The following is a 25,013-nucleotide window of genomic DNA, read 5'->3' on the forward strand; positions in this document are numbered from 1 at the left end:
TGTGTTTTCTTGGGTTATAGTCCTATACACAAAGGGGTCAAATTTCTTGATGTCTCTACTGGTAGAATCTACATACCTAGGGATGTTGTCTTTGATGAATCTGTTTTTCCCTTCTAGTCACTCCATCCAAATGCCGGTGCCATTCTTTGAAAAGAAATTCTTCTACTTTCGGAGTTTGATCAAGGGGGTGATAACAATTGTACTAACCAATGTGCTAACATTCCTTCTAGTTCTACTCCGGGTACTATGTCTGTGCAGGTGCATGAAGAAAATGGCGTTCAAAACGACCAAGATGATCAAAATCCGGTGCAAAATGATGCTATATTTGATGTGTTTGAAGAAGAAGCAGGCGCAGAACACGAGAAGGATGCGGCGGCGCCTGTCACGCCTGTGCGCTGATCCGCCTTGGATCACGGGCAGAGATCCGCGCGGGATCACGCGCCTGCCAGCCGACAGGAGAGTCAGGCCTCTCCAGCCCGCTCCGCATCTGCCACGTCGACAGGAGACGACGCGGGATTCCCCTCGTCCAGCGCGCGCATGCAGGGGACGTCCGGTGCGCGCATGCAGGGGACAGGAGCAGCAGGCTCGGGATCTTCTGCTCCGGATCACTCCGTGGACTCAGCCATTGCTAGTGCAGGACAGGCCACACCAGGGTCTACTGGATCCGGTACATTAGCACAATCTGCACACATGGATGGGTCTCCTGGATCTTCTGCAACGAGCCGATCCGTGCGATCTTCTGTACAACAGCAAGAACAGCCTGCTACCACCTCAAGGGTCATGACCCGGCTACAAAAAGGTATTAGAAATCCCAAAATAAGAAGAGATGGCACTGTACCATATGGCATGTTATGTGTTTTAGGTGAACCAGCAAAGTTGAGAGATGCACTTGGAGATTCTAAAGGGAAAAGGGCTATGGATGAAGAGTATGATGCACTCATGAAAAATAAGACATGGCACTTGGTGCCAAGTCAGAGAGGTAAAAACATTATTGACTGCAAGTGGGTCTATAGAATCAAAAGAAAAGCAGATGGCTCTATTGATAGGTATAAAGCACTTCTTGTTGCCAAAGGATTCAAGCAACGGTATGGGATTGATTATGAGGATACTTTCAGTCAGGTTGTAAAAGCTGCTACTATAAGACTTGTGCTAGCCATTGCTGTTTCTAGGGGATGGAGTCTTCGACAGCTAGATGTTCAGAACGCGTTTCTGCATGGTGTTCTGGAAGAGGAGGTCTATATGAGGCAACCACCAGGATATGAAAATAAACAAACACCTCATTATGTTTGCAGGCTTGACAAAGCTCTTTATGGTCTGAAGCAGTCACCCAGAGCATGGTTCTCAAGGTTAAGTTCACAATTGAAGCATCTTGGATTTATTCCATCCAAGGCAGATACATCTCTCTTCATTTATAATAAGGCAAACACAATGATTTTTGTGCTCATATATGTGGATGATATTATAGTTGCAAGCTCTTCTCAAGATGCCACTAATGCTCTCTTGCGCGATTTGAGTTCAGAATTTGCTTTGAAGGATCTTGGTGATTTACATTTCTTCTTGGGCATTGAAGTTAAGAAGACTCAAGATGGCATAGTGTTGAATCAAGAGAAATATGCCACTGAACTTCTAACTCGAATGGGAATGAAGGATTGCAAACCCTCTCCTACACCATTATCTTCTTCAGAACAACTTTCAGCATATCAGGGAGAACCTCTTAATGAAGAGGAGAGCACAAAATATAGAAGTGTTGTTGGAGCCCTACAATACTTGACTTTGACACGGCCAGATATATCGTTTGTTGTGAACAAGGTTTGTCAATATTTGCATGCTCCTACCTCCACTCATTGGACGTCAGTCAAACGGATTGTACGATAAATTAAGCATACTATGAGTTTGGGACTTCAGTTCAGACGTTCCAGTTCCACACTTGTTAGTGCATTCTCTGATGTTGATTGGGCAGGATGTGTTGATGACAGAAAGTCAACTAGAGGATTTTGCAGTATTTTTGGTTCAAACCTTATTTCTTGGAGTGCCAGAAAACAAGTCACTGTGTCAAGGTCAAGTACAGAGGCTGAATACAAATCACTAGCAAATGCAACTGCTGAAATTATTTGGGTGGAATCTTTGCTTCATGAGCTAGGAATCAAGCAACTTCGTATATCTTGTCTATGGTGTGACAACTTGGGAGCAACCTATCTTTCTGCTAATCCAGTGTTTCATGGTAGAACCAAACACATTGAAATTGATTTTCACTTTGTGCGTGAAAGAGTTGCAGAGAAGAAGTTGGATATACGATTCATTCCATCCAAAGATCAAGTAGCTGATGGATTCACCAAAGCTTTGCCAACCAAGTCCTTTGAAGAGTTCAAGAGAAATCTTAACATAGGATAGTTTAGATTAAGGGAGGGTGTTAGAGTTTGAACTGTTTATCTCATGTAATCTCACCTATCTCTATCTCTTTCACCTCCCGTAGCTATCTCTATCTCCTAAACCGAACCAGATCGGGATTCTCTCTCTGGACTTTTGTACGCTACGGAAAGGCTCCTTCGGCCTCAATATAAATACATACGATGCGGCTCCCTCGAGGAGTAGGAACGCTTATACCAAATCTTACAGACGATTCAACGCTTGGTGTTGTTGCCCTCGAGGCAAAAAAGGACAGATTAGGATTTTCACCCAGAGTCATGGCATGGTGAGGGAAGCGACACCTATATACTTCGCCACCAAAGACATTGGAGCATGGAGCTTTATCGCGGAGCTTCACCCATGCCACATGGAGGTAGGAAGGCCAACCCATCCCGATGGAGGAATTGCCACCACGAGAGCGAGGCCTATTACTGGTAGAACGAGCATTAGAGGGTGTGCCTCTTTTGCCTTGCATTCCTGGTCTCCGGCTGCCGCTTTGTCATACCAACCAGGCACTCTTGTACCATATGACACTCACCACCAAGCACAAGTTGCCAACAACATAGATCAAATTATTCTAGTTGTTCGAAGTCCCGGTCAAGCAAGGCTACACAGTTATCGAAAGAAAATGACCACAAGGAGGACATCGAGGAAGCAATGACCACAAGGAGGAGGATTGAGGAGTCATATCAAAGTCAATGAGAAGCATGTAGTGGTTTAAATTGCAGGATGTGTTCAAATCCTTATGAAGTTAATCTTCTTCTTTTTGGAATGATGCTTCTATTTGAAGAGCGGTTATGCATTTGATGCCGGTGTAGCTCAACGGCGCCACGAGCCCACTCTAGTAGTGTTCAAATGTGTCAATCAATTGTTATCTTTAATCATTTAGAAGAGTGTTTCCATCTCTTGTTCAGGTAAAACTGTTATGAGAAATTGTAAGATGCTCTTGCTTAACTTCTAAGAGATCAGAGCGTAATCCAATCCTAGTAATCAATTGGTCAAAGATATATTTATCGATATTAAAATGGTAAGTAAGACAAGACTGAAAGTAACTTCCCACTCTAGTGGCCATTAGAGAATCTGGTGTATGTGTTTATTAGTGTTACTTTTTTGGGTCCCACTTTTTTCCAATTTATAAATAATATTTTATGTCGAACTCTAGCTATCGTAATCAAACATGGAAACGAGGGTACCACAAAAACTAGAAAATCTTGAGGCTCGTCCTACCAAACGTTCACCGGAAAAAGACAGCTATATATGTTATGTACTAAGAAATTTGACTCCCTAAGACACGTAACTTGCATTTTCTACCATTACAAAGCAGCTATACCTAAAGAGATTTTCGTTCTAATTTATAAAATATTTTTTATAATAGCATTTCATTTTCATCAAATGGTAATAGTATTTGAAGAGCGGTTATGCATTGTTAATCTCGAATATGTAAGATGATCATAATTAAGAATGGCATGTTCATTTTGTGTGCTCTACAACATTTTCTTCAGCCAGTGAACCATTTTCTCAACAAAAAAGAAAATGTTCTTATTCTAAACTAGTGTACCTTTTTATGCTATTATGTTTTTCAACCAAGTGATCATCTTTCATCGGATAGCAAGACATTTTGACAAGCTAGTTGATTATTTTATTAAAATACAATAATTCCATTTCATATCATGCTAAACATTATTTGTGTATTAGGGGAATCATTTTGACAAGCTAGTTGTAAAATTAGCTATTTATGTAAAATAAATTCCAGTATGATATTGTTATAAAAATCTAGTTTATGTATAATATAATTGAATCCCTTATTTCTTTAATTTGCGATAAATATTATTTTTCTATATTAGTAACATGGTATTATCTTCAACTTGATATCGGTACACCTGACATGCCCTTAAGGGACTAGCCTAATGTTGCAACTCTTGCAACCGAGGTCGAAAAACATACTAAAGGGCTTATAAAGGTTACTGTGACAGGTCAATAATATACACATATTATGTCAAAATTTCTTAATCCATGGCATTAAAAAGTAAAAAACATATGTTAGCTTTAGGAGGCTAAATTCACATCCTAATACGAATTTAATAACTATCATGGCAAGGTTTACGAACAAAGGGACAACATTTCCTTTAAGCCAAGACATGATAGATTGATTTCTTTAAGCAAATCCCTTTTTTAATGCACATTGTCGAGTCCTAATTTTAATATAATAGAACTTATAATCTAAATGTAGACTTAAAAATGCTAATTAACTTGATAGTTAAATAGCAAATGTGAGGCATACATTTTCATTATTTTGAAAAGCAGATACATCTGAGCTTGGAGAAAAAAAGAAGATACATCTAAAGTTTCTGCATTGGCTTTTACCAAAAAAATTGATTTATATGTAATTTACCTTTTTTGTCACGAAATAATACCACAATAGATCGGTGAAGTGTGGCATGACACTGGACGTTAATAGTGATTAGCCGAGTTAAGGGAGGTGATACAATGCCCTTTGAAGTGCCACAAATCCGAACTGAGATGTGACTTGGGTTCACCATGGGGGCATGTGTCAAGGGATGGAAGGTCGGGAGATAGTAGGGAATATGTCAAGGACATCGAGGAGGGACTAGGCCGATGAAACGTGGCACTAATTAGCAGCGGATATGGCCGGAATTAGAGGTGATGGCGATGATGTTTTGGAGATAGGAGAGAGGGACGTGAGTGATCGATTGAGAGAATGCCGGAAAGAGGATAGGGAAGGCATGCATACATTCCATCCAGCTGATAGCTCGGGCATCCGTGGCAGCCAGGCCTCATCCAATGACAATTCAAGACACCACTGCACTAGTAAAGGAGCAACCAAAACTCTTCATCGACTGGCATATACGGACACGATGATAGGAAGCCACAAACATATTAGATTCGGATCACGAGGTATCCACGGGTTGCATGGTTAGCACCGCCGGCAGGCTTGTGAAAATTTAATGTTGATGGTGCAGTTTCGAGAAATGGTCGTATGGGCTCAGTTGGAGTGGTTTGCCGCAGTGAAGCTGTAGAATCTTTGGTCTCTTCAACTATGATCTTTTCGCATATTGTTGATCCTTTGATTCTAGAGACTCTGGCATGTAGGAAAACGCAAGCATTGGCCAATGATCTTCTTATTCAACGATTATTTGCTGCTTCATACTGTTTATGAGCAATAAAGGATATTGAAGATGGTAGTGGAGGAGACAATGCAGCTATTGGTTGCGAGATCCATACAAGGAGAACCGAACTTGATGAATGTCATTTTAGCCATGAAAGTAGATATTGTAACTTTGAAGCTCATTATCTTGCAAATTTTTCATTTTCTCCTGGTGTGGGACGCCACCTATGGCTAGGATTTCCCCATGATATTGTAATGACCCCTTTGAACATTGAATAAAGTGGAGTTGGATTATTCTAAAAAAAGCTACGACCACGAAAAAGACGAAGATAGTGACATCGCCTCTTCTTGCTTCATGTAGGGTCACTGGACTCCGCGGGGTTCTTGCTGGTTCGTGTCCAGACACAGGCGCAGCAGAATGTTAAAGTTACCGGATGCTCCGTCTGTTTCTCTTGGTTCAGGTGCCAGTCCCAGGTCTGGACATTGGCCATTATCCTCCGCTCGTCGCTGTTCAACGGCTGCCAAATGTTGCCTATGTATTGTCCCCTAGGTTCGCCGCCAAGGTGGCGAGCGTGTCGTGCTCACTATCACCATGAGTATCGATGGGGACAAAGAGGATGCCAAAATTGACAGCAAGAAGGACGATGAAAGCGAAGCGATGACCTGGATACGGGTGAACCAAGAGGATGACGGGGTGGATGGTCATAACGGTGACTGAGGCAAGGTATACTTTGGTTGTTTGGGTGCTAGCTTGCAGCAGTTTACTAGTTGAAGGGTGTGAGACTTCATACATAAAATCTTGGTGGTCAGCCCGCCCGGCGGCCTCGAAGAAGCAGAAGATCGTCTCGCTCAGGTCGAACTGGAGATAAACTGCAAGAGTCTGTAGAGTGGACCATATGCAGGTACGTACTTTAAGTGGTATAACATGTTAGGAGGATTGTGCAGCGCAGTAGCATCTTGTAGAAACATGGTTGTCACTTATTATTCTCAAGAAATATCCATGTGTGCATCGGCGTAGTTTGAACATATTCTGGGTCATACACTCATACTCGGTGCAAACAAAAATTCTGGTACTATCATGTGGGAGACGCCATACTCATTTGCTAACTTTATTCATATATGATGCATACATTTCCATTTGTTGATGGTCATTCGCCTAGAAACGTGATTCATGGCATTTGATTTCGTCGAAAAAGAAGGTCGGGTGTACAATTCCGAGGTGGAGGTTGATGGGTGCCAGTGGCTCGGCATAGGAGGGGCCCATCACACAAGCATTATTTGATGAGGCGACACACGACAATTTCATCGACCATATGAATTGCTCCGCATACATTAATTCCACACAGGCAGCTACATTATGGATTGTGCAAGTTAACCAATCAGCACTTTGCAGCCCTGAAGTTGGTCTCTTTAAACCACCTATGCCGCAGCGCGCCCCTCGCCGTGAGTCTCTTTTCAGGGTTGCATCGCAGAAGGCCGCTCAAGACCTCAAAACCAGCTTCTGAAAGTTGGGGGCGGCATCTTCTCCTAGCATCGGCAGGGCATGGGAACATGGAGCGCAAACTGCTATGCAATGCCCATCCGCCGGGCAGCTGCCGCCCATCATAGCCCGGCCACTCTTTGATGTCTGATGTACCAAGAAGGTCCAAAATCTCACTGAGGTGGTCCGTGTCGGTCTTCCCGTAGAAAGGGTGGTGACCAGCAAGTAGCTCAGCCATCATGACGCCAAGAGACCAAGAGTCGATGCGCTCGTCGTAATTCGTGGATCCTAGGAGGAGCTCTGGTGCGCGGTAACCCCGTGTTCCGATGTGGTTTGAGTAGGGCGGCCCATCGGCCATGCTGCATGATAGCCCAAGGTCACAGATCTTGAGGTTCTTGCGGTCGTCGACGAGCACGTTCCCCGGCTTAAGGTCACGATGCATGAGACCTAGACGGTTCATCCTGCCGACGCCGGTGAGGAGCTGCCTCATCATGAGGCGGACCTCCAGCTCAGTGTGTCTCCTCCCGAAGCGGATGCGCTTCATGACGTTCCTGAGGGTCGGCCCGACGAACTCCATGGCGATGAAGGCCTCGCCGTCGTGCTGGCCCGAGGCGCGCAGCTGCACGATGGACGGGTGGCCGCTGCACTTCTCCAAGGCGCTGACCTCTCCTGCAAAGGCGGAGAGGTAGCGGTCGCCGCTGTCGTCGTGGGCGTACTTGTTTGTGCGGAGGCACTTGATGGCGACGATCTCGCCGGTGTGGCGGTCCCTCGCCCGGTAAACCACACCGAAGCCCCCTGCACCGATCTCGTCGAGTCGCTGGAAGCGGCCACCAATTGCAGATTTTGAAGAGTCACCACCGGTGGCCGTGGTTCTTTGGCCCCATTCATCCCGTCTATCAACACGGTTGCGCACCGCCGGTGTGGCGGTGGCGACGTCGTTGCCTATGACTTCCGACCATCCCATTTTTTGTAACTAGGCAGCAACTCAACTCCAACTACTCTGACGATCTGAGGCGGGTTAGGCTCGCTTTTATAGCCAGCGGGCGGCTCTCGCTTTTATAGTAACCAGTCTTTTGCTATTTTATATTGGGAAAGGAACACCGGTATGTTCCCGCTTTTACATCCTTTATCTACGTGTTCTGGGAAAAGGACACGTGCAACTCCATATTCTGAAAATCATAGCTTCCAAGATCGAACGCTTCTAAACTTGGTGAAATACCTCTGTAGCATATCAATAAGTAATTGTATTGTTATTTTCTTAATAAAAAACTAGGAGAAATGTAAATATACTTTTTTTGCGAGAAGGCCAAAGGCCATATATTAAGTAGCAATTTTTAACCCTTAAAAATACTCTTATACAAAATATAAATTACTACCCTTCGAAATATTTTTACACAAACTATTTGTCAAAGTTACATAATATTGGGTGCACCCTTTCTAAACATAGTAGAATTTGAATAGAGAAGTAGTCTCGAACACTTGCATTTATCAGGCGAGCTTCACACTAATCGTGGCAGATAAGAAAATTTTGACATACACAGATGTAAAGGGATGGGAATACATGTAAAAATCCTACAAATAAATTTAGACTATGGTCATGTATGAAATCGTGTTCTCCTAGATATTGTTTCTGTTCTTCCTCTTTTTTTAGTATGAACCAGCAACCTTATGTCTTTATATTTTACATTAATCTAAAAAATATGAACGTGCCAGTGATACCTTTCTCTTATTTCTTGATAAGGAAGATATATTTCTGTCAACAAACATATTTTATTTTATTTTATTTAGAATTTCACATGTCATACATTATACATTTGTTTGTCTGTCCCGATCTTTGATTTGATGCCGGTGTAGCTCAAAGGTGATAACCAACCAATTCCAGTAGTGCTCCAAGGTCTCAATCAGCTTCTATCTCTAATCCTTTAGAGGAGTGTTTCCATCTTTAGTTCTGGTACAACTATTATGAGAAATTGTAACTCTTGCTTACCTTCTAAGAGATAAGAGGATATAATCCAATCATACCACCAATTAATTAAATGTATATTTATCGATTAAAAAGTGGTGCGGATAACCATGATTGAAAAAACTTCTCACAAAGATGAAACCATCATTCATGTGCTTTTGATGTGCGAAGAAGCCCACAACTCATATGCCCATTAGACTTTGATGTATGTGTTTATTACAGTTAATTTTGGGGTCCCAATTTTTTCCCAATTTATCAATAATTTGTTATTCAAACTCAGTGTAGCTTAATCGAACATGGAAATGAGGATAGTGCGAAAGCCAGACAATGTTGAGGCTTATCCTCCCAAAAAATCACTGGAAAAAGACTGATATGTTATGTGCTAACAAATTGAACTCCCTAAGACTCGTAACTTGCATTTTCTAGCCATACAAAGAAGTTATAACAAAAGTGATTTTTCTTCTAATTTATAAAACATTTTCAATAATGGCATTTAATTTTCATCAAATAGTAATTGTATTTTCGTATGGTTTTGCATTGTTAATCTCAAAAATATGAGATGAATAAAGATAAAAATGGCATGTTCATTTTGTGTTATCTACAACATTTTTTTGAACCAGTGAACCATTTTGTCAGCAAAAAAGACACGATGATTATTCTAAAAAAGTAAGACATTTTATGCTATTTTGATTTTCAACATAGCAATCATCTTCCATGGGATAGCAAGACCTTCATGAGTTAGTTGATTCATTTCTTATCATACAATAATACAATTTTATATTATGCTACGCATTCTTTCTACATTATGGGAATCACTTACAAGATTAAGTGGCAAAATTTTGTAAAGAAAGTTATTTATGTAAAATAGATTCCAATAGGATTTTTTAATGTTTAATTTATGAATAAACTTTCAACAAATCCTTTATTTGTTTAATTTGTAGTAACTATTATTTTTCTATAATAACATGGTATTATCTTCAACTAGATATTGTTACCACTCTTACACCTGAGGTCGGAATGCACTAACGGGCTTAAAAAAGTTATAGCGACACATAAATAATATACCCCTAATATGTAACAATTTCGCAAGCCATGATATTAAACACGAAAAAAACATATGTTAGCCTTAACGTGCTAAATGCACATCCTAATACAAATTTAATAACATTCATAGTAAGATTTATGAAAAAGGAAAACATTTCCTTTATAGCTAAGACGTGCTAAGGATAACATGGGATAGTGTTTTCTTTTAGAAAATGGAACTATTTTTAAATTCAGAGTGTTGAATCCTAATTTGAGCTATATAATTATAATCTAAATGTACAACTAAATATGAATTGCTTTAGTTGATAGTTGATTAGCAAAAGAGGGGCATACATTTTATGTTATTTTAAAAAGTGGATACAGCACTGTTTCGGAAAAAAGTTGATACATAAAAAATTTCTGCATTGGTTGATACAAAAAATACAACAAGAGACCACTTAAGTTTGCATGACACCGCACAAGACTAGATATCATACAAGTCAAGGAACATGATACCAATGGCATTTAAAATGCCACACATGTAAACTGAGGTGCGAGTTGGGTTCCCAATGGGGGCACGTGCAGAGAGGTGGATGGCCAGGAGGCAGTAGGGACTATCTGAAGGACATCGAGATGCGACCAGGATAATGAACGGTGCCACCGATTAGCAGCGGTAATGGCTGAAACTAGAGGCGACAGCGGTGGATTTTGGAGATAGGGGAGAGGGGCGGGAGTGATCGAATGCGAGAGAACACATGAAAGATGGAAGTATGGACGGCATGTGTACATTCCATCACGCCAATAGTTGGGGCATCCATGGCAATCAGCCCTCTTCCACTAACTAGTAGACGAGCGACCAAAACACTGCATCTACCGGCATACACGGAAGACGATGTGAGAGGCCAAAGCTCAATGGGCGGCGTAATTCTACTGAGCATAGTAAAGGAGAAGATTTAATCGCACCAAAGAGTGAATATTTCGCCAATTGTCTTAAAAACAATCATTATACTATTTTGGAAGATATCTTCAAGATAAATATGGAGTAGGTAATGGTGTGGCGATTAACATATGGTTCATTGACACCCCCATAATATATATCCTCATTGTTGTTATGTTTGTATGGTCGAAGCTAGAACCAACTTAAGATTCATGAGGTTTTATTTGTTGCAGTGGGGTCAACTTGTTTGTATGTGTCTGTGATCTTCCACGTATTTCTTTGCCCACTCGCAAGGCAACCAAGAAAAAGACCTCATCCCATTGATCACCGACAGTGATCCAATGGATTCATCTACCATATGGAACTGTCAATTATCAATTGTATATCACAACATTCTCGAGAGCGATCTAGTCTTTATAAGAATCACCACTGTGTTGTACTTAGTACAGTTAAGGATAGGGCCACTTGTGAAATTTTTGTTTACTTCTGTTGTTATTTGATTATTCGCAACCATACAATCAATCAAACAAGCTAATATTGTTTTGTTTAGCTTGCGGGTATTCATAAATGTTTTTCCATGCACCAATAGAGCATATTGCAGGCAAGGGTTGTCCACAATATCCTCTAAACTCTAATGGGTTTCACAAACCTATTACGAGGGCTGGAACTTCAAATTTTCTATTGCTTTCAATGAACCAATGATCTTCGGAAAAATTACTAACTACCTTCCTAAAAATGTATGATTTGGTTTGTACAAATTACGACAACTCCATAAGGACTAATTTTGGTGGGCTTCCAAGAATGTACAAACGAACATCCGAAGTCACATAGGTGGACTCGCATGTATTTTGGGGAATTTTATCCTTACTGATGTGGCTGCATACAACTATAGGCCTTAAAAGCAAGCCAACAAAGAGATCCATGCAAGGTGGACTAAGCATAACTTAGGTTGTTAGGTTTTCTTTGGCTGGAACCAGCCCACTGGTCCTAAATTGTCATGGGTGCTCACACATTTTTTATATTTATTTCCTGTTCTTTGGCACTATTCATTTAGCGGCCCCATAGTTCGTAAACTAGACAAGGTAAAACGATCACTACTAGGAAAACCCTAGTAGTTGCGCGGGATTTTTCCCTAGTAGTAGCGCGGGCACCCATGCTACTGTAAGGGCGCTACAGCGAAACTTTATTAGTAGCGCCGGTCTACCCGCGCTACTACAAAGTATGTTAGATGTAGCGTTCTTCTGCACCATCGCTACTGCTAAGTAGTAGCAGCATGGGCTTTACCCCCGCTACTACTATTCATCTGTATTTTGTTTCTTTTATTTTATACTGTATTTGTACATCCTTATACAAAATTTTGATACAGTAGCAATTAAGGGATTGTTATATCATTATGATCATGTTGAGTTATTGTATCATTGGTGGAAGAAACACGGATTAGAGTTGGATTAGTAGGACGATCCTACTAATCCAACTTTTGGTCACATGAATCTAATATGTGTGTCTTCCACCCAATGATATAGTAACTCAACATGATCATAATAAAGCATCATCATATTCATATAAGAACTCATACATCATTATAATCATCATTATAATAACAACTCACCATCATAGTCATATAGGAACTATCTCATCATTCTAGCACGAGGTAGCACATAACTCATCATCATCATCATCACGATAACAACTCATCATCATAGTCATATAAGAACTAGATCATCATTCTAGCACAATGTAGCACATAACTACCTAAGACCTGCTACTCTCTCGAAGATAAAATAGCATAAAACAGGTAAACACCTGAATCTCCATTATGGATAATACAGATGAACCATTCTCCCATTTGTGGGTTGCGCTTGATGTCCCGCAAGTAGTTTCCTGCGATCATTCAGAACTTTTCTCCAGTCTTTGATTATGAGGACGTCATTTCTTTCACGAAGCGTGTATGCACTGAAGTGACACGTAGGACAACTTGGCCGTAAGCTAATAATGTTCATTTCACCTTTCAATTTCATAAGACGAGACACACAATCCACCGGGAGGTTCTGTTGAAGAACATCATAATAATATACTTAGCAAAATGTAGTTTAGCTTCAGAAGAATGTACGCAAAAGATGCACTGGTGACATAATAGGGAAAATCTTACAATGATATCTCGATGGATGTTACCGTAGTTCAAGACATGGACTAGTGGCACATATTGATCATAACTTGGAGAAATATTACGACTTGTCTTAAAAGTCTCAACACCTTTAATGCATGAAGCAATATGATTTATCTCCCCGCAAGTTAGCTCGGACCCATAAATGTAGTACGTTTTGTCTACTAGTTTACATATATTTCTTGAAGAATGGAAATAAGCTGTCAATGGAAATAAGTTGTCAACTGTTTTTAAATACACAATATAAATTACTTAATAAATATGTTTGAGAAACTCACATAGAGATAGAAGTGGAAGCGTATCAACATCGACCCAAATGTTGATATTATCCTCAAGGTCATCTGCAGGACCAAGATAGAAGGTGACATGCATACCCTCCTGAAAACCATATGCCTTGCACAGTGCGGCCCAATTCGAACAACCAAAATGGGAGTAGGTCATCGTGTTGTATAGTTTCTTTGTCTCCGTATTGTCATGATCATCGAAATCTAGCTTCTGCAATACATATCGTCAAGCATGGCAGGGGATGCACTAGTCGAATTGTAAAAATCGGAAATTACACGTTGAAGAAGTAGAAGTCATGCTTAATTAGCAAAAAAAAGACTTGTCATCGTTGCGTACCGTACACACATGTAAGGTCTCGTCGAGATTAATACTGAAGTGTTGACCCTCTTCCAAGTGAGGTCTGTCACACAGACCCCGGTCATCACAGCAGTGGTTGCACTCCAGGATCCTATCGTCGTCAGACATTCCCTATGTTCATAATTCAAAGATTAAAAATCGATCGACAGCAATTACCAGGAAACTCAACACAGAAATACTATTCATCATGGTTTGACTTTCGGTCCATCCAGTCTTCCTTGCTGCACTCTATATCAGGTGGTGTATATGGTGGGCACTCCCTCTCTGATATTGCGACCGTCGGTGATGGTTGTTCCTCCCTTCGTCTCTGAGTGCATTTCACCAAAATGTCTAGCACACGGGAACGGAGGCGAAGTGACCCCCACGACAACAGTCGGGACTCCCCCTCACAGATATTTCAACTGTCAGTGATGGTCACTTCCCCTTCTCCCCTCGTGCATTACCAAGATATATCACAAGAAGATGGAAAGGAAGCGACCCCCATGACAACAGTCGGGATTCTTCTTTCGTTCATATATGGTGGACACTCCCTCTCTCATATTCTGACCGTCGGTGATGGTTGCTCCTACTTTCATTCAAAAGTGCATCTATAATACCTAAATAGTTCATCCCCACTAACCTATTTCTCTTGACATGCAGCCTATCCACCTCAGCAATATGCCAGCACCCACTAACTGTTTTCCTGTGATTTCCTTGAGCCACGTCATCTTCAGTTAGTACTAGATTCTGTCAAAAAAATTAGCCGTGGAGACTGTCGGTGTCAAAACCGGCGGATCTCGGGTAGGGGGTCCCGAACTGTGCGTCTAGGCGGATGGTAACAGGAGACAAGGGACACGATGTTTTTACCCAGGTTCGGGCCCTCTCGATGGAGGTAAAACCCTACTCCTGCTTGATTGATATTGATGATATGGGTAGTACAAGAGTGGATCTACCATGAGATCAAGGAGGCTAAACCCTAGAAGCTAGCCTATGGTATGATTGTTGTAATGGTTGTTGTGTCCTACGGACTAAAACCCTCTGGTTTATATAGACATCGGAGAGGGCTAGGGTTACACAGAGTCGGTTACAATGGTAGGAGATCTACATATCCGTATCGCCAAGCTTGCCTTCCACGCCAAGGAAAGTCCCATCCGGACACGGGACGAAGTCTTCAATCTTGTATCTTCATAGTCTTGGAGTCCGGCCGACGATGATAGTCCGGCTGTCCGGACACCCCCTAGTCCAGGACTCCCTCAGAGACCTTATGCAGTTACCTTTTTCCCCTAGAGCTCGGTTCACTAGTAGAAAAAGCCCCATTTGTCCCGGTTCATAAGGCCCATTTGTCCCGGTTGCCGAACTGGGACTAAAGTGTCGGTACTAAAGCCCAACACCTTTAGTCCTGGTTCGCCCACAAACCGGGACAGATGGTGCTCCACGTGGCCGCTACGGCTTGCCCCGGCAGGAGGACCTTTTGTCCCAGTTGGTGCCACCAACCGGGACAAAAAGGCTTCTACGCATCAGCAGTTCAGGGGCTGGGGTTTAGATTATGGTCATGTATGAAATCGTGTTCTCCTAGATATTGTTTCTGTTCTTCCTCTTTTTTTAGTATGAACCAGCAACCTTATGTCTTTATATTTTACATTAATCTAAAAAATATGAACGTGCCAAATATATCCGTTAACAATAGTGATACCTTTCTCTTATGTCTTGATAAGGAAGATATATTTCTGTCAATAAACATATTTTATTTTATTTTATTTGTAATTTCACATGTCATATATTATACATTTGTCTGCCTGTCCCGATCTTTGATTCGATGCCGGTGTAGCTGAAAGGTGATAACCAACCAATTCCAGTAGTGCTCCAAGGTCTCAATTAGCTTCTATCTCTAATCCTTTAGAGGAGTGTTTCCATCTTTAGTTCTGGTACAACTATTATGAGAAATTATAAGACACTCTTGCTTACCTTCTAAGAGATAAGAGGATATAATCCAATCATACCACCAATTAATTAAATGTATATTTATTGATTAAAAAGTGGTGCGAATAACCATGATTGAAAAAACTTCTCACAAAGATGAAACCATCATTCATGTGCTTTTGATGTTTGAAGAAGCCCACAACTCATTTGCCCATTAGACTTTGATGTATGTGTTTATTAGAGTTAATTTTGGGGTCCCAATTTTTCCCCAATATATCAATAATTTGTTATTTCAAACTCAGTGTAGCTTAATCGAACATGGAAATGAGGATAGTGCGAAAGCCATACAATGTTGAGGCCTATCCTCCCAAAAAATCACTTGAAAAAGACCGATATGTTATGTGCTAACAAATTGAACTCCCTAAGACTCATAACTTGCATTTCTACCCATACAATTCATAAAGCCTAGCTAAAATCTTAATTGAAGCCAACAAATTTAGATTAATTTGCAAACACAAATTATGGCATCGTAATTGTGTTTAATGAAAATGCATCGAAGCCGTCGCATGCTCATTTGTGTGAGCGTTGTGCTAGTTGCAAACACAAATTATGGCATCGTAATCGGCGAAGGTTGGTGGAAGCCGCATCATTAGGACGAAGGAGGCCTGTTTGTCGAAATCCTCGCTTAGCCCGACGACGATGATGTTGATGAGTTGTGTGTCGCTGACGGGATCACCGAATTCGCGAAGCTCGTCGCCTATGGCCTTGACGCACTGGCAGAAAAGATTTACTGGGGCATTACCTTGGGTCAAGTTATGAAGCTTGGTGTGTGATGTCTACTACACAACCTTCTTCTTGTAGACGTTGTTGGGCCTACAAGTGCACAGGTTTGTAGGGCAGTAGCAAATTTCCCTCAAGTGGATGACCTAAGGTTTATCAATCCGTGGGAGGCGTAGGATGAAGATGGTCTCTCTCGAACAACCCTGCAACCAAATAACAAAGAGTCTCTTGTGTCCCCAACAATCCCAATAGAATGGTAGATTGTATAGGTGCACTAGTTCGGCTAAGAGATGGTGATACAAGTGCAATATGGATGGTAGATATAGGTTTTTGTAATCTGAAAATATAAAAACAGCAAGGTAACAAATGATAAAAGTGAGTGTAAACGGTATAGCAATGGTAGGAAACAAGGCCTAATGTTCATACTTTCACTAGTGCAAGTTCTCTCAACAATAATAACATAGATAGATCATATAACAATCCCTCAACATGCAACAAAGAGTCACTCCAAAGCCACTAATAGCGGAGAACAAACGAAGAGATTATGGTAGGGTATGAAACCACCTCAAAGTTATTCTTTCGGATCGATCTATTAAGACACAAATCAACCAAAACCCTAATGTCACCTAGATAATCCATTGTCACCTCAAGTATCCGTGGGCATGATTATACGATATGCATCACACAATCTCAGATTCATCTATTCAACCAACACAAAGTATTTCAAAAAGTGCCCCAAAGTTTCTACCGGAGAGTCAAGACGAAAACGTGTGCAAACCTCTATGCATAGGTTCACGGGCGGAACCCGCAAGTTGATCACCAAAACATACATCAAGTGGCATGTGATATCCCATTGTCACCACAGGTAAACATGGCAAGACATACATCAAGTGTTCTCAAATCCTTAAAGACTCAATCCGATAAGATAACTTCAAGAGGAAAACTCAATTCATCACAAGAGAGTAGAGGGGGAGAAACATCATAAGATCCAACTATAATAGCAAAGCTCGCGATACATCAAGATCGTGCCATAGAGAGAACACGAGAGAGAGAGAGAGAGAGAGAGAGAGAGAGAGGAGAGAGAGATCGAACACATAGCTACTGGTACATACCCTCAGCCCCGAGGGTGAACTACTCCCTCCTCGTCATGGAGAGCGCCGGGATGATGAAGATGGCCACCGGTGAGGGATTCCCCCTCCAGCAGGGTGCCGGAACGGACTCCCGAGAGGTTTTTGGTGGCTACAGAGGCTTGCGGGGCGGAACTCCCGATCTATCTTGATATTCGATGGTTTTAGGGTATGTGGACTTATATAGGCGAAAGAAGTCGGTCGGGGGAGCCTCGAGGGGCCCACGAGAGGGGAGGGCGCGCCCCCTATCTCATGGCTTCCTCAATGCTCCCCTGGCTTGCACCCCAAGTTTCCTGGGTCACGTTCATTCCAAAAATCACGCTGCCGAAGGTTTCATTCCGTTTGGACTCCGTTTGATATTCCTTTTCTTCGAAATACTGAAACAGGCAATAAAACAACAATATGGGCTGGGCCTCCAGTTAATAGGTTAGTCCCAAAAGTAATATAAAAGTGTATAATAAAGCCCTTAATCATTCAAAATAGATAATAAAATAGCATGAATGCTTCATAAATTATAGATACGTTGGAGACGTATCAGCATCCCCAAGCTTAATTCATGCTCGTCCTCGAGTAGGTAAATGATAAAAGAAAGAATTTATGAAGTGTGAATGCTAGCAGGTGCACAAGTTTGATCAATGATAATTTCAATCCCCTTTTCTAGCATCATTACATGTCATAACAGTAGTTCATCTCATAAAACTTATCATGAACAAGTAACAAGAAATTCACATGTTGAAAGCATAGACCATAAACTAGCAAACTTCATTCTTAGTCATCAAACAATTACAATTCATCTTATTTTCAGGAAGGGTCAGAGCTTTGATTTAGCAAACTTCACATACTCAACTATCATATAGTCTTCCACAATTGCTAACACTCACGCAATACTAATGGTTATGGAGTTTCAATCAGACACTGAGAAAGATAGGGGCTTATAGTGTTGCCTCCCAATGTATTCACCTTTGGGTGATGTCAACAATAATAGTTCATGCTAACTTACATCCAATTGGATATATATATCAGGATCTTTCCAACACGAGGTGCTTGCCAAAGGATAAAATGAAAAAGGGAAAGGTCAAGATCACCTTGCACTACTAGGGAAAACCCTAGCAGTAGCGCTGGTTTTGTGCTCACTAGTAGCGCGGGTAGGCGCGCTACTAATAAGGCGCTACAGCTATTGCTTAGCAGTAACGCATGCCCGCATGCGCTACTGCTAGGACAAATAGCTGCAGCGTTTGTTATCTCCCACGCTACTGCTAATGTAACTACTTGCAGCGTGTTTTCTCTCCATCGCTACTAGTACTCTTTTTTTATTTTTTTATTTTTAGTGTATTTATGCGCCATCGTACAAATATTGGTACAATACCATTTATGAGGTTTACATCATTATGCCCATAACAGTGTGTCAAATGAAGGTGGATTAGGTTCAAGTGGAGGCAATATGTGGTGCATGTCAAAAGTATACTACTAATCCAAACTTGATCTAGTTTGGACTAGTAGTACTTTCGATGTGCACCACATGTTGCCTCCACTTGAATCTAATCCGCTAGCACAAGCTATTTAATCATCATCATAGTCATTACCACCAACAGTATTTATTTAATCACCACTAACACTAGCTAATAATAATCATCATAGTCATTACCACCAACACTAGCTATTTTATCATCATAGTAATAGTGTAGCACATCATCATCCTCAAACTCATTTCTAGCTAGCTAATCACTCCTGCTGCTCTCGCTTAGGTAAAATAACATAAAACATGTATAGCTCTCCTCCTTGATCAAGTTGGAGCATGCAGATGAAACTGTCTCCTAATCATGGGTAGCGCATCTGTTTTGCTGCCCCCTAGTACTTCTCCGCGCTCCCCCATCACATATTTGGTCCAGTCTTGCACTATTAAGCATCCGTCGCTAATCTTGAATGCACTAAAGTAATCTGTAGGATATCTTGGCCGTAAGCTGATAATACTCATGGTACCTTTAGTCTCGATCCCATAAGGCACAACATTCATCGGGAGTCCCTATTGAAGAACATCGTATGGTAACATACTTAGCAATGAAGTTTAGCTTCAAAAATAATGTATGGAAAAGATGCACTGAGGACAAATAGTAAAAATCTTACCATCCTTCCTAAATAGATGTGACCGTAGTTCATTACGAACACTATTGGTCGCACATTTTCAGTACTAACATTTCTAAATGCAGGAAGAAAATTTGTCTTGACAGTATCAAGATCATCAAGCCATGAAACATAATGACTGAGCTCCTCGCAGTTGAGTTCAGCCCCAGGACAGTATACGGTCCTGTCTACCAAGCGTTGGACATGCTTGCTTGCACCGAAATAAGCTGACAATACAAATTAGTTGTCAACTATTTTTGAATAAACAATATCAAAGACATAAATATGGTAGAGAAACTTACATAATGGTATGACTGGAGGCGTCTGCACATCGACCCAGATGTCGGTATTACCTTCAATATCATCTTCCGGACGAATATCAAAGGTGATAACCATATCAGGCTCAAATGCATAAGTCTTGCATAGTGCTCGCCATGTTTTGCATCCAAAATAGGTGTAGTCGTCTGAATTGTATAATTTTGCATGGAAAATATAACCATGCTCAGTCTTCAAGTAAACTTTCTTTACCTCCATAGTATGACTGAAACCTATCTTATCCAATACAAAAACTCTTGCATGGCAGGGGATACGCTAGTAGAATAGTAAAAAAATATAAGTTGAAGCAAATTAAGCAGATGTCATGCTTAATTACGAAAAAAGACTTGTCGTTGTGACTTACTGTATCCACTTCGAAGTTCTCGTCCAGCTTGATGCTGAAGCGCATATCATCATCTAGGAAGATTCCGTCGCACAGGCCGCGCTCGTCTTCCCAGTATTTGCAAATACCGAAATCCTTTTCATCGTCAGACATTTCCTATGTTCATAGTTAAAACATTAATTGAAAACCGATTGAAGACAACTACCAGGATACTTAACACACAAATCCGGGGCACTCGATATTTCCTACATATTCTGGCATAAGTCATGCCAAAATTCACGGAAAAATCAGGCATGACCTTTGCTAAAATAGGACATATCGAGCGCCTGAAATTTGCCGGAACGGAAATGAATCAACACACCGGCAAAACATAGGCCACTCGGAGGTGTAACCTGCAAACATGACCGGCCACTTCGATATTGAGCAACACAAGATATACATTTCAAAATATCTTATAGGACCCAAATTAGCATGCATTCAATAAGCAAAAGTAAATCATCTCATGCGTTTGTACATCGTCGAATATTATCACTAATACATCACAAATAGTGTCATACATATAACATCACTAATACAACTAAAACCCTAGCAGACAATGGGTATCGGCGCGGGCGGTGGACACCCACAGAGAAGGAACCATCATGGGATCATAGCTCCAGTGAGATCCCTGGAGAACCTGCCAGGTATTGGAGAACCTGTGATCCAACGCAAACAAGTAGCGACGGACGTGCGCGTTCTCCTCACTGACACGGTGACGCACCAACTCTGCGGAGTCCTCGAGCCTCTAGACCATAACTGGCCCATGCGACCGCCACCAAAGAAGGTTTGGGTCAACGATAGGCTGGCTCCTCACCAACCTGCGCCCCCGGTAGGTAGCGCCTCCCAGTACCACCCCGGCGGAGCCCAGTCCCGGACATGGCCGATCTGGTCAAGCAGGTGTCGTCCTTCGCTGACTCGACGACGAGGCGGGAAAAATTGCTTTAACTAAAAAATAGCAACAAGTTCTTACTAAGTAGTTCTATTAATTCAACTAGTTCTTACTAAAAATAAACTTACTATAAATAAAAATATTCTAGTACCTAATTAGTACCTAGTTCTTACTAACTAATTAGTACCTAGGAACTACTGCCCTAATTACCATCTAATTTGATGAACCTATAGGGCTGGAAAGTGGTAGGGGATATTCCAATTATCCAACTATAAAGTGAAATAAGTGGTCAAATTTTACTCGTTTTATGATTCATCTTAGAAATTTGATACGTTTCCATCCTTACATGAACCCTAACTCATTTGAGCCGCATACGCATCCGATTTGTTTCCACTCTTACATGAACCCTAACTAATTTGATGCAACTAAAATATAAAGAAACCCTAGGCAGAGGTAGGGGAGAGGGAGGAGCAGGCGTGCTCACCTCGGGTGCCTGCGACGAGGGAGGGGCAGGGCAGAGTCGAGGTCAGGGTCGGGGCTCAGGCGCGCGGCGGATGGCGGCGTCGAGGTCGGGGTCGGGGGCGCCGTCTGGGGCGGCGTTGAGGTCGGGGGCGGGGGCGGCGTTGAATATGTGGTCGGGGCGGCGTAGAGGGTGTGCAGAGAGCGCGCGGCGGCCGACGGGTGACGGCGACGGCGAGAGTGGAGAGTTGGATTTGGGGGAAGTGGTCGTGGGGAAGGACGAACCCCGTGGTTAAGTCAGAAGTAGCAGTAGCGCGTTCCAGGAAGAGCGCTGCTGCTATGTTAGCTACAGCGCGTTCTGGGATACACGCTACTGCTACTCTTTTCTCTTTTTTCCCTTCTTCATTTAGTTTTCTTCACATTTTATTTTTTTCCTTTCACCTTATTCTATTTTTTTCATTTTCAATTACCTTTCTATTTTCTTTCCATTTAATTTTATATCCTTTAGCAGTAGCGAGTTTAGATTAAAACACGCTGCTACAAATAAAGTAGCGGTAGCGCAGTTCATTATAGGTCGCTACTACTATGTGTAGCCTATCGGCTAAGCCGTGGGAATTTTAGTAGTAACGTGTTTAGAGCAAGACGCGCTACTGCTAGAACTTTATCTACAACGCGGTTTTCTCAGGCGCGCTACTGCTACTTAGCACCAGCGTGCTTTTTTGACCCTCGCTACTGCTAAAGTTCTGTGTATAAGGTTTTCCCTAGTAGTGTTGATTCTTGCATAAAAGTAAAAGATAGGCCCTTCGCAGAGGGAAGAAGGGATTTGCAGAGGTGCCATAGCTCAATTTTGAAATAGTGATAAATAATTTTGAGAGGTATGATCTCATTGTCAACATAACAACCAAGAGTTCTCAATATCTTCCATACTACATACATTATAGGCGGTTCCCAAACATAATGGTAAAAGTTTTTACTCCCCCTCCACCAACAATCATCAATCCATGGCTTGCCCGAAACAACGGGTGCCTCCAACTAACATCAAACCTGGGGCAGTTTTGTTTGCAATTAATTTTGATTTGGTTTTGATCTTTTGATTATGGGACTGGGCATCCCGGTTACCAGCCATTTTACTCGTGAATGATGAGCGGAGTCCACTCATCTTGAGAATAATCCACATAGCATGGAAGATACTGACAGCCCCTAGTCTCTACATGAGCGATTCGGGCATACAAAACAGATTATAATTTGAAGATTTAGAGTTTGGCACATGCAAACTTACTTGGAACGGCAGGTAAATACCGCATATAGGTAGGTATGGTGGACACTCATGGCAAAAACTGGGTTTAAGGATAATTGGAAGCACAAGTAGTATCTCTGCTTGGAGCAAGGAATTTGGCTAGCATGAGGGGGAAAGGCAAGCTCAACATGTTTGAATGATCCATGACAATATACTTTAACTGAGATGTGAGAAAACATAACCCATTACGTTGTCTTCCTTGTCCAACATCAACTCTTAGCATGTCATACTTAATGAGTGCTCACAATTATAAAAGATGTCTAAGATAGTATATTTATATGTGGAATCTCTCTTCCTTCAATCTTCTTTCATGAATTGTTCAAATGACCAATACAATGCTTGCTAACCTTCAATAAATTTACAACCTCTACTTCTTAGATGTGAAGTCATTACTCCCCATGGGATAAGGAAATGAGACATATATAATTTGATATTTATGACATTCAACTTATTCAACCATTTACTCATAGGATATAAGTGAAGCACACGAGTAAAATGAAAAACTACTCCAAAAAGATATAAGTGAAGATCAATGAGTAGCTAAATAATTATGTAACTATGTGAAGACTCTCTCTCTCTGAATTAAGAATTTCAGATCTTGGTATTGTATTCAAACAGCAAGCAAAGCAAAATAAAATTACATTGCAAGGATAGCATGACTCATGTGAAGAAGCAAAAACTTAGGTTCAACTGATACTAACCGATAGCTGTTGAAGAAGAAAGGTGGGATCCCTAACGGGGCATCCCCAAGCTTAGATGCTTGAGACTGCTTGAAATATTATCTTGGGGTGCGTTGGGCATCCCCAAGCTCAAACTTTTGTGTCTCCTTAATTCCTCTCATATCATGGTTTCTCTTTTTATCAAAAGCTTCATCCACACCAAACTCAACAAGAACTCGTGAGATAGGTTAGTATAAACCAATGCAAAACCTTATCATTTTCTACAGTAACAAATTACTAAAATTATTATTAAACATTGCATACTAAATGTCTCTGCATATTTAATACTCCTATCCTCAAATAGAATCATTAAAAAAGTAAACTTACGCAAGCAATGTAAACATAACAGCAATCTGCCAAAACAGTACAGTCTGTAAAGAATGCAAGATTCATCATACTTTCCTGACTCCAAAAGTTATGAGAGAAAATTCCCACTGCAGAAGATTTATCAGAGCTCATTATGCAAAAAGTTTCAACATTATACCATTCTCTGACTTTTCTAGGGAATTTTTGCAACAGCGGTAAACTTTGTGCTTTCAAACAGCAACATGTATACTAGCAAAATAAGCATGGTAAAGGCTATCCTTGACATTTTTATTGAAACTAAAGATGCAAAACATTATTCTAAATAACAGCAAGCAAATACTAACAAAATAAAATGACGCTCCAAGCAAAACACATATCATGTGGTGAATAAAAATATAGCTCCAAGTAAAGTTACCGATGAACGAAGACGAAAGAGGGGATGCCTTCCGGGGCATCCCCAAGCTTAGGCTCTTGGTTGTCCTTGAATATTACCTTGGGGTGCCTTGGGAATCCCCAGGCTTAGGTTCTTTCCACCCCTTATTCATGGTCCATCGAATCTTTACCCAAAACTTGAAAACTTCACAACACAAAACTCAACAGAAAACTCGTAAGCTCCGTTAGTATAAGAAAATAAAACCACCTCTTAGGTACTGTAATGAACTCATTCTAAATTCATATTGGTGTAATATCTACTGTATTCCAACTTCTCTATGGTTCATACCACTTAATACTAGCCATAGATGCATCAAAATAAGCAAACAACACATAGAAAACAGAATCTGTCAAAAACAGAACAGTCTGTAGTAATCTGTATCAAACGTATACTTCTGGACCTAAAAATCTTCTACCAAATTAGGAAGTCATAAGAAATTTGTGCACCAATCCATAGAAAAAAGAATCAGATCAAAATCACGTTTCTGTGAATTAACAAGACTAATTTACTCAGTGCAAAAGTTTCTGATTCTCAGCAGGATCAA

At 41.2% G+C, this 25,013-nt stretch overlaps 1 protein-coding gene across 1 annotated transcript; it reads right to left on the minus strand.

Moving 5' to 3' along the window:
• Window positions 1-6,912: 6,912 nt before the first annotated feature.
• LOC119279121 (putative cyclin-dependent kinase F-2) lies at window positions 6,913-7,977 on the minus strand. Its single transcript, XM_037560502.1, has one exon. The coding sequence runs from the start codon at window positions 7,975-7,977 to the stop codon at window positions 6,913-6,915; it is 1,065 nt and encodes a 354-aa protein (XP_037416399.1).
• Window positions 7,978-25,013: the final 17,036 nt, after the last annotated feature.

Source organism: Triticum dicoccoides, chromosome 3B (genome assembly GCF_002162155.2).
Source record: "Triticum dicoccoides isolate Atlit2015 ecotype Zavitan chromosome 3B, WEW_v2.0, whole genome shotgun sequence".
Lineage (NCBI taxonomy): Eukaryota > Viridiplantae > Streptophyta > Magnoliopsida > Poales > Poaceae > Triticum > Triticum dicoccoides.

Excerpts from the sequence above, each read along its gene's own strand:
- LOC119279121 (XM_037560502.1), bottom strand. The coding sequence starts at position 7,977 with ATGGGATGGTCGGAAGTCATAGGCAACGACGTCGCCACCGCCACACCG.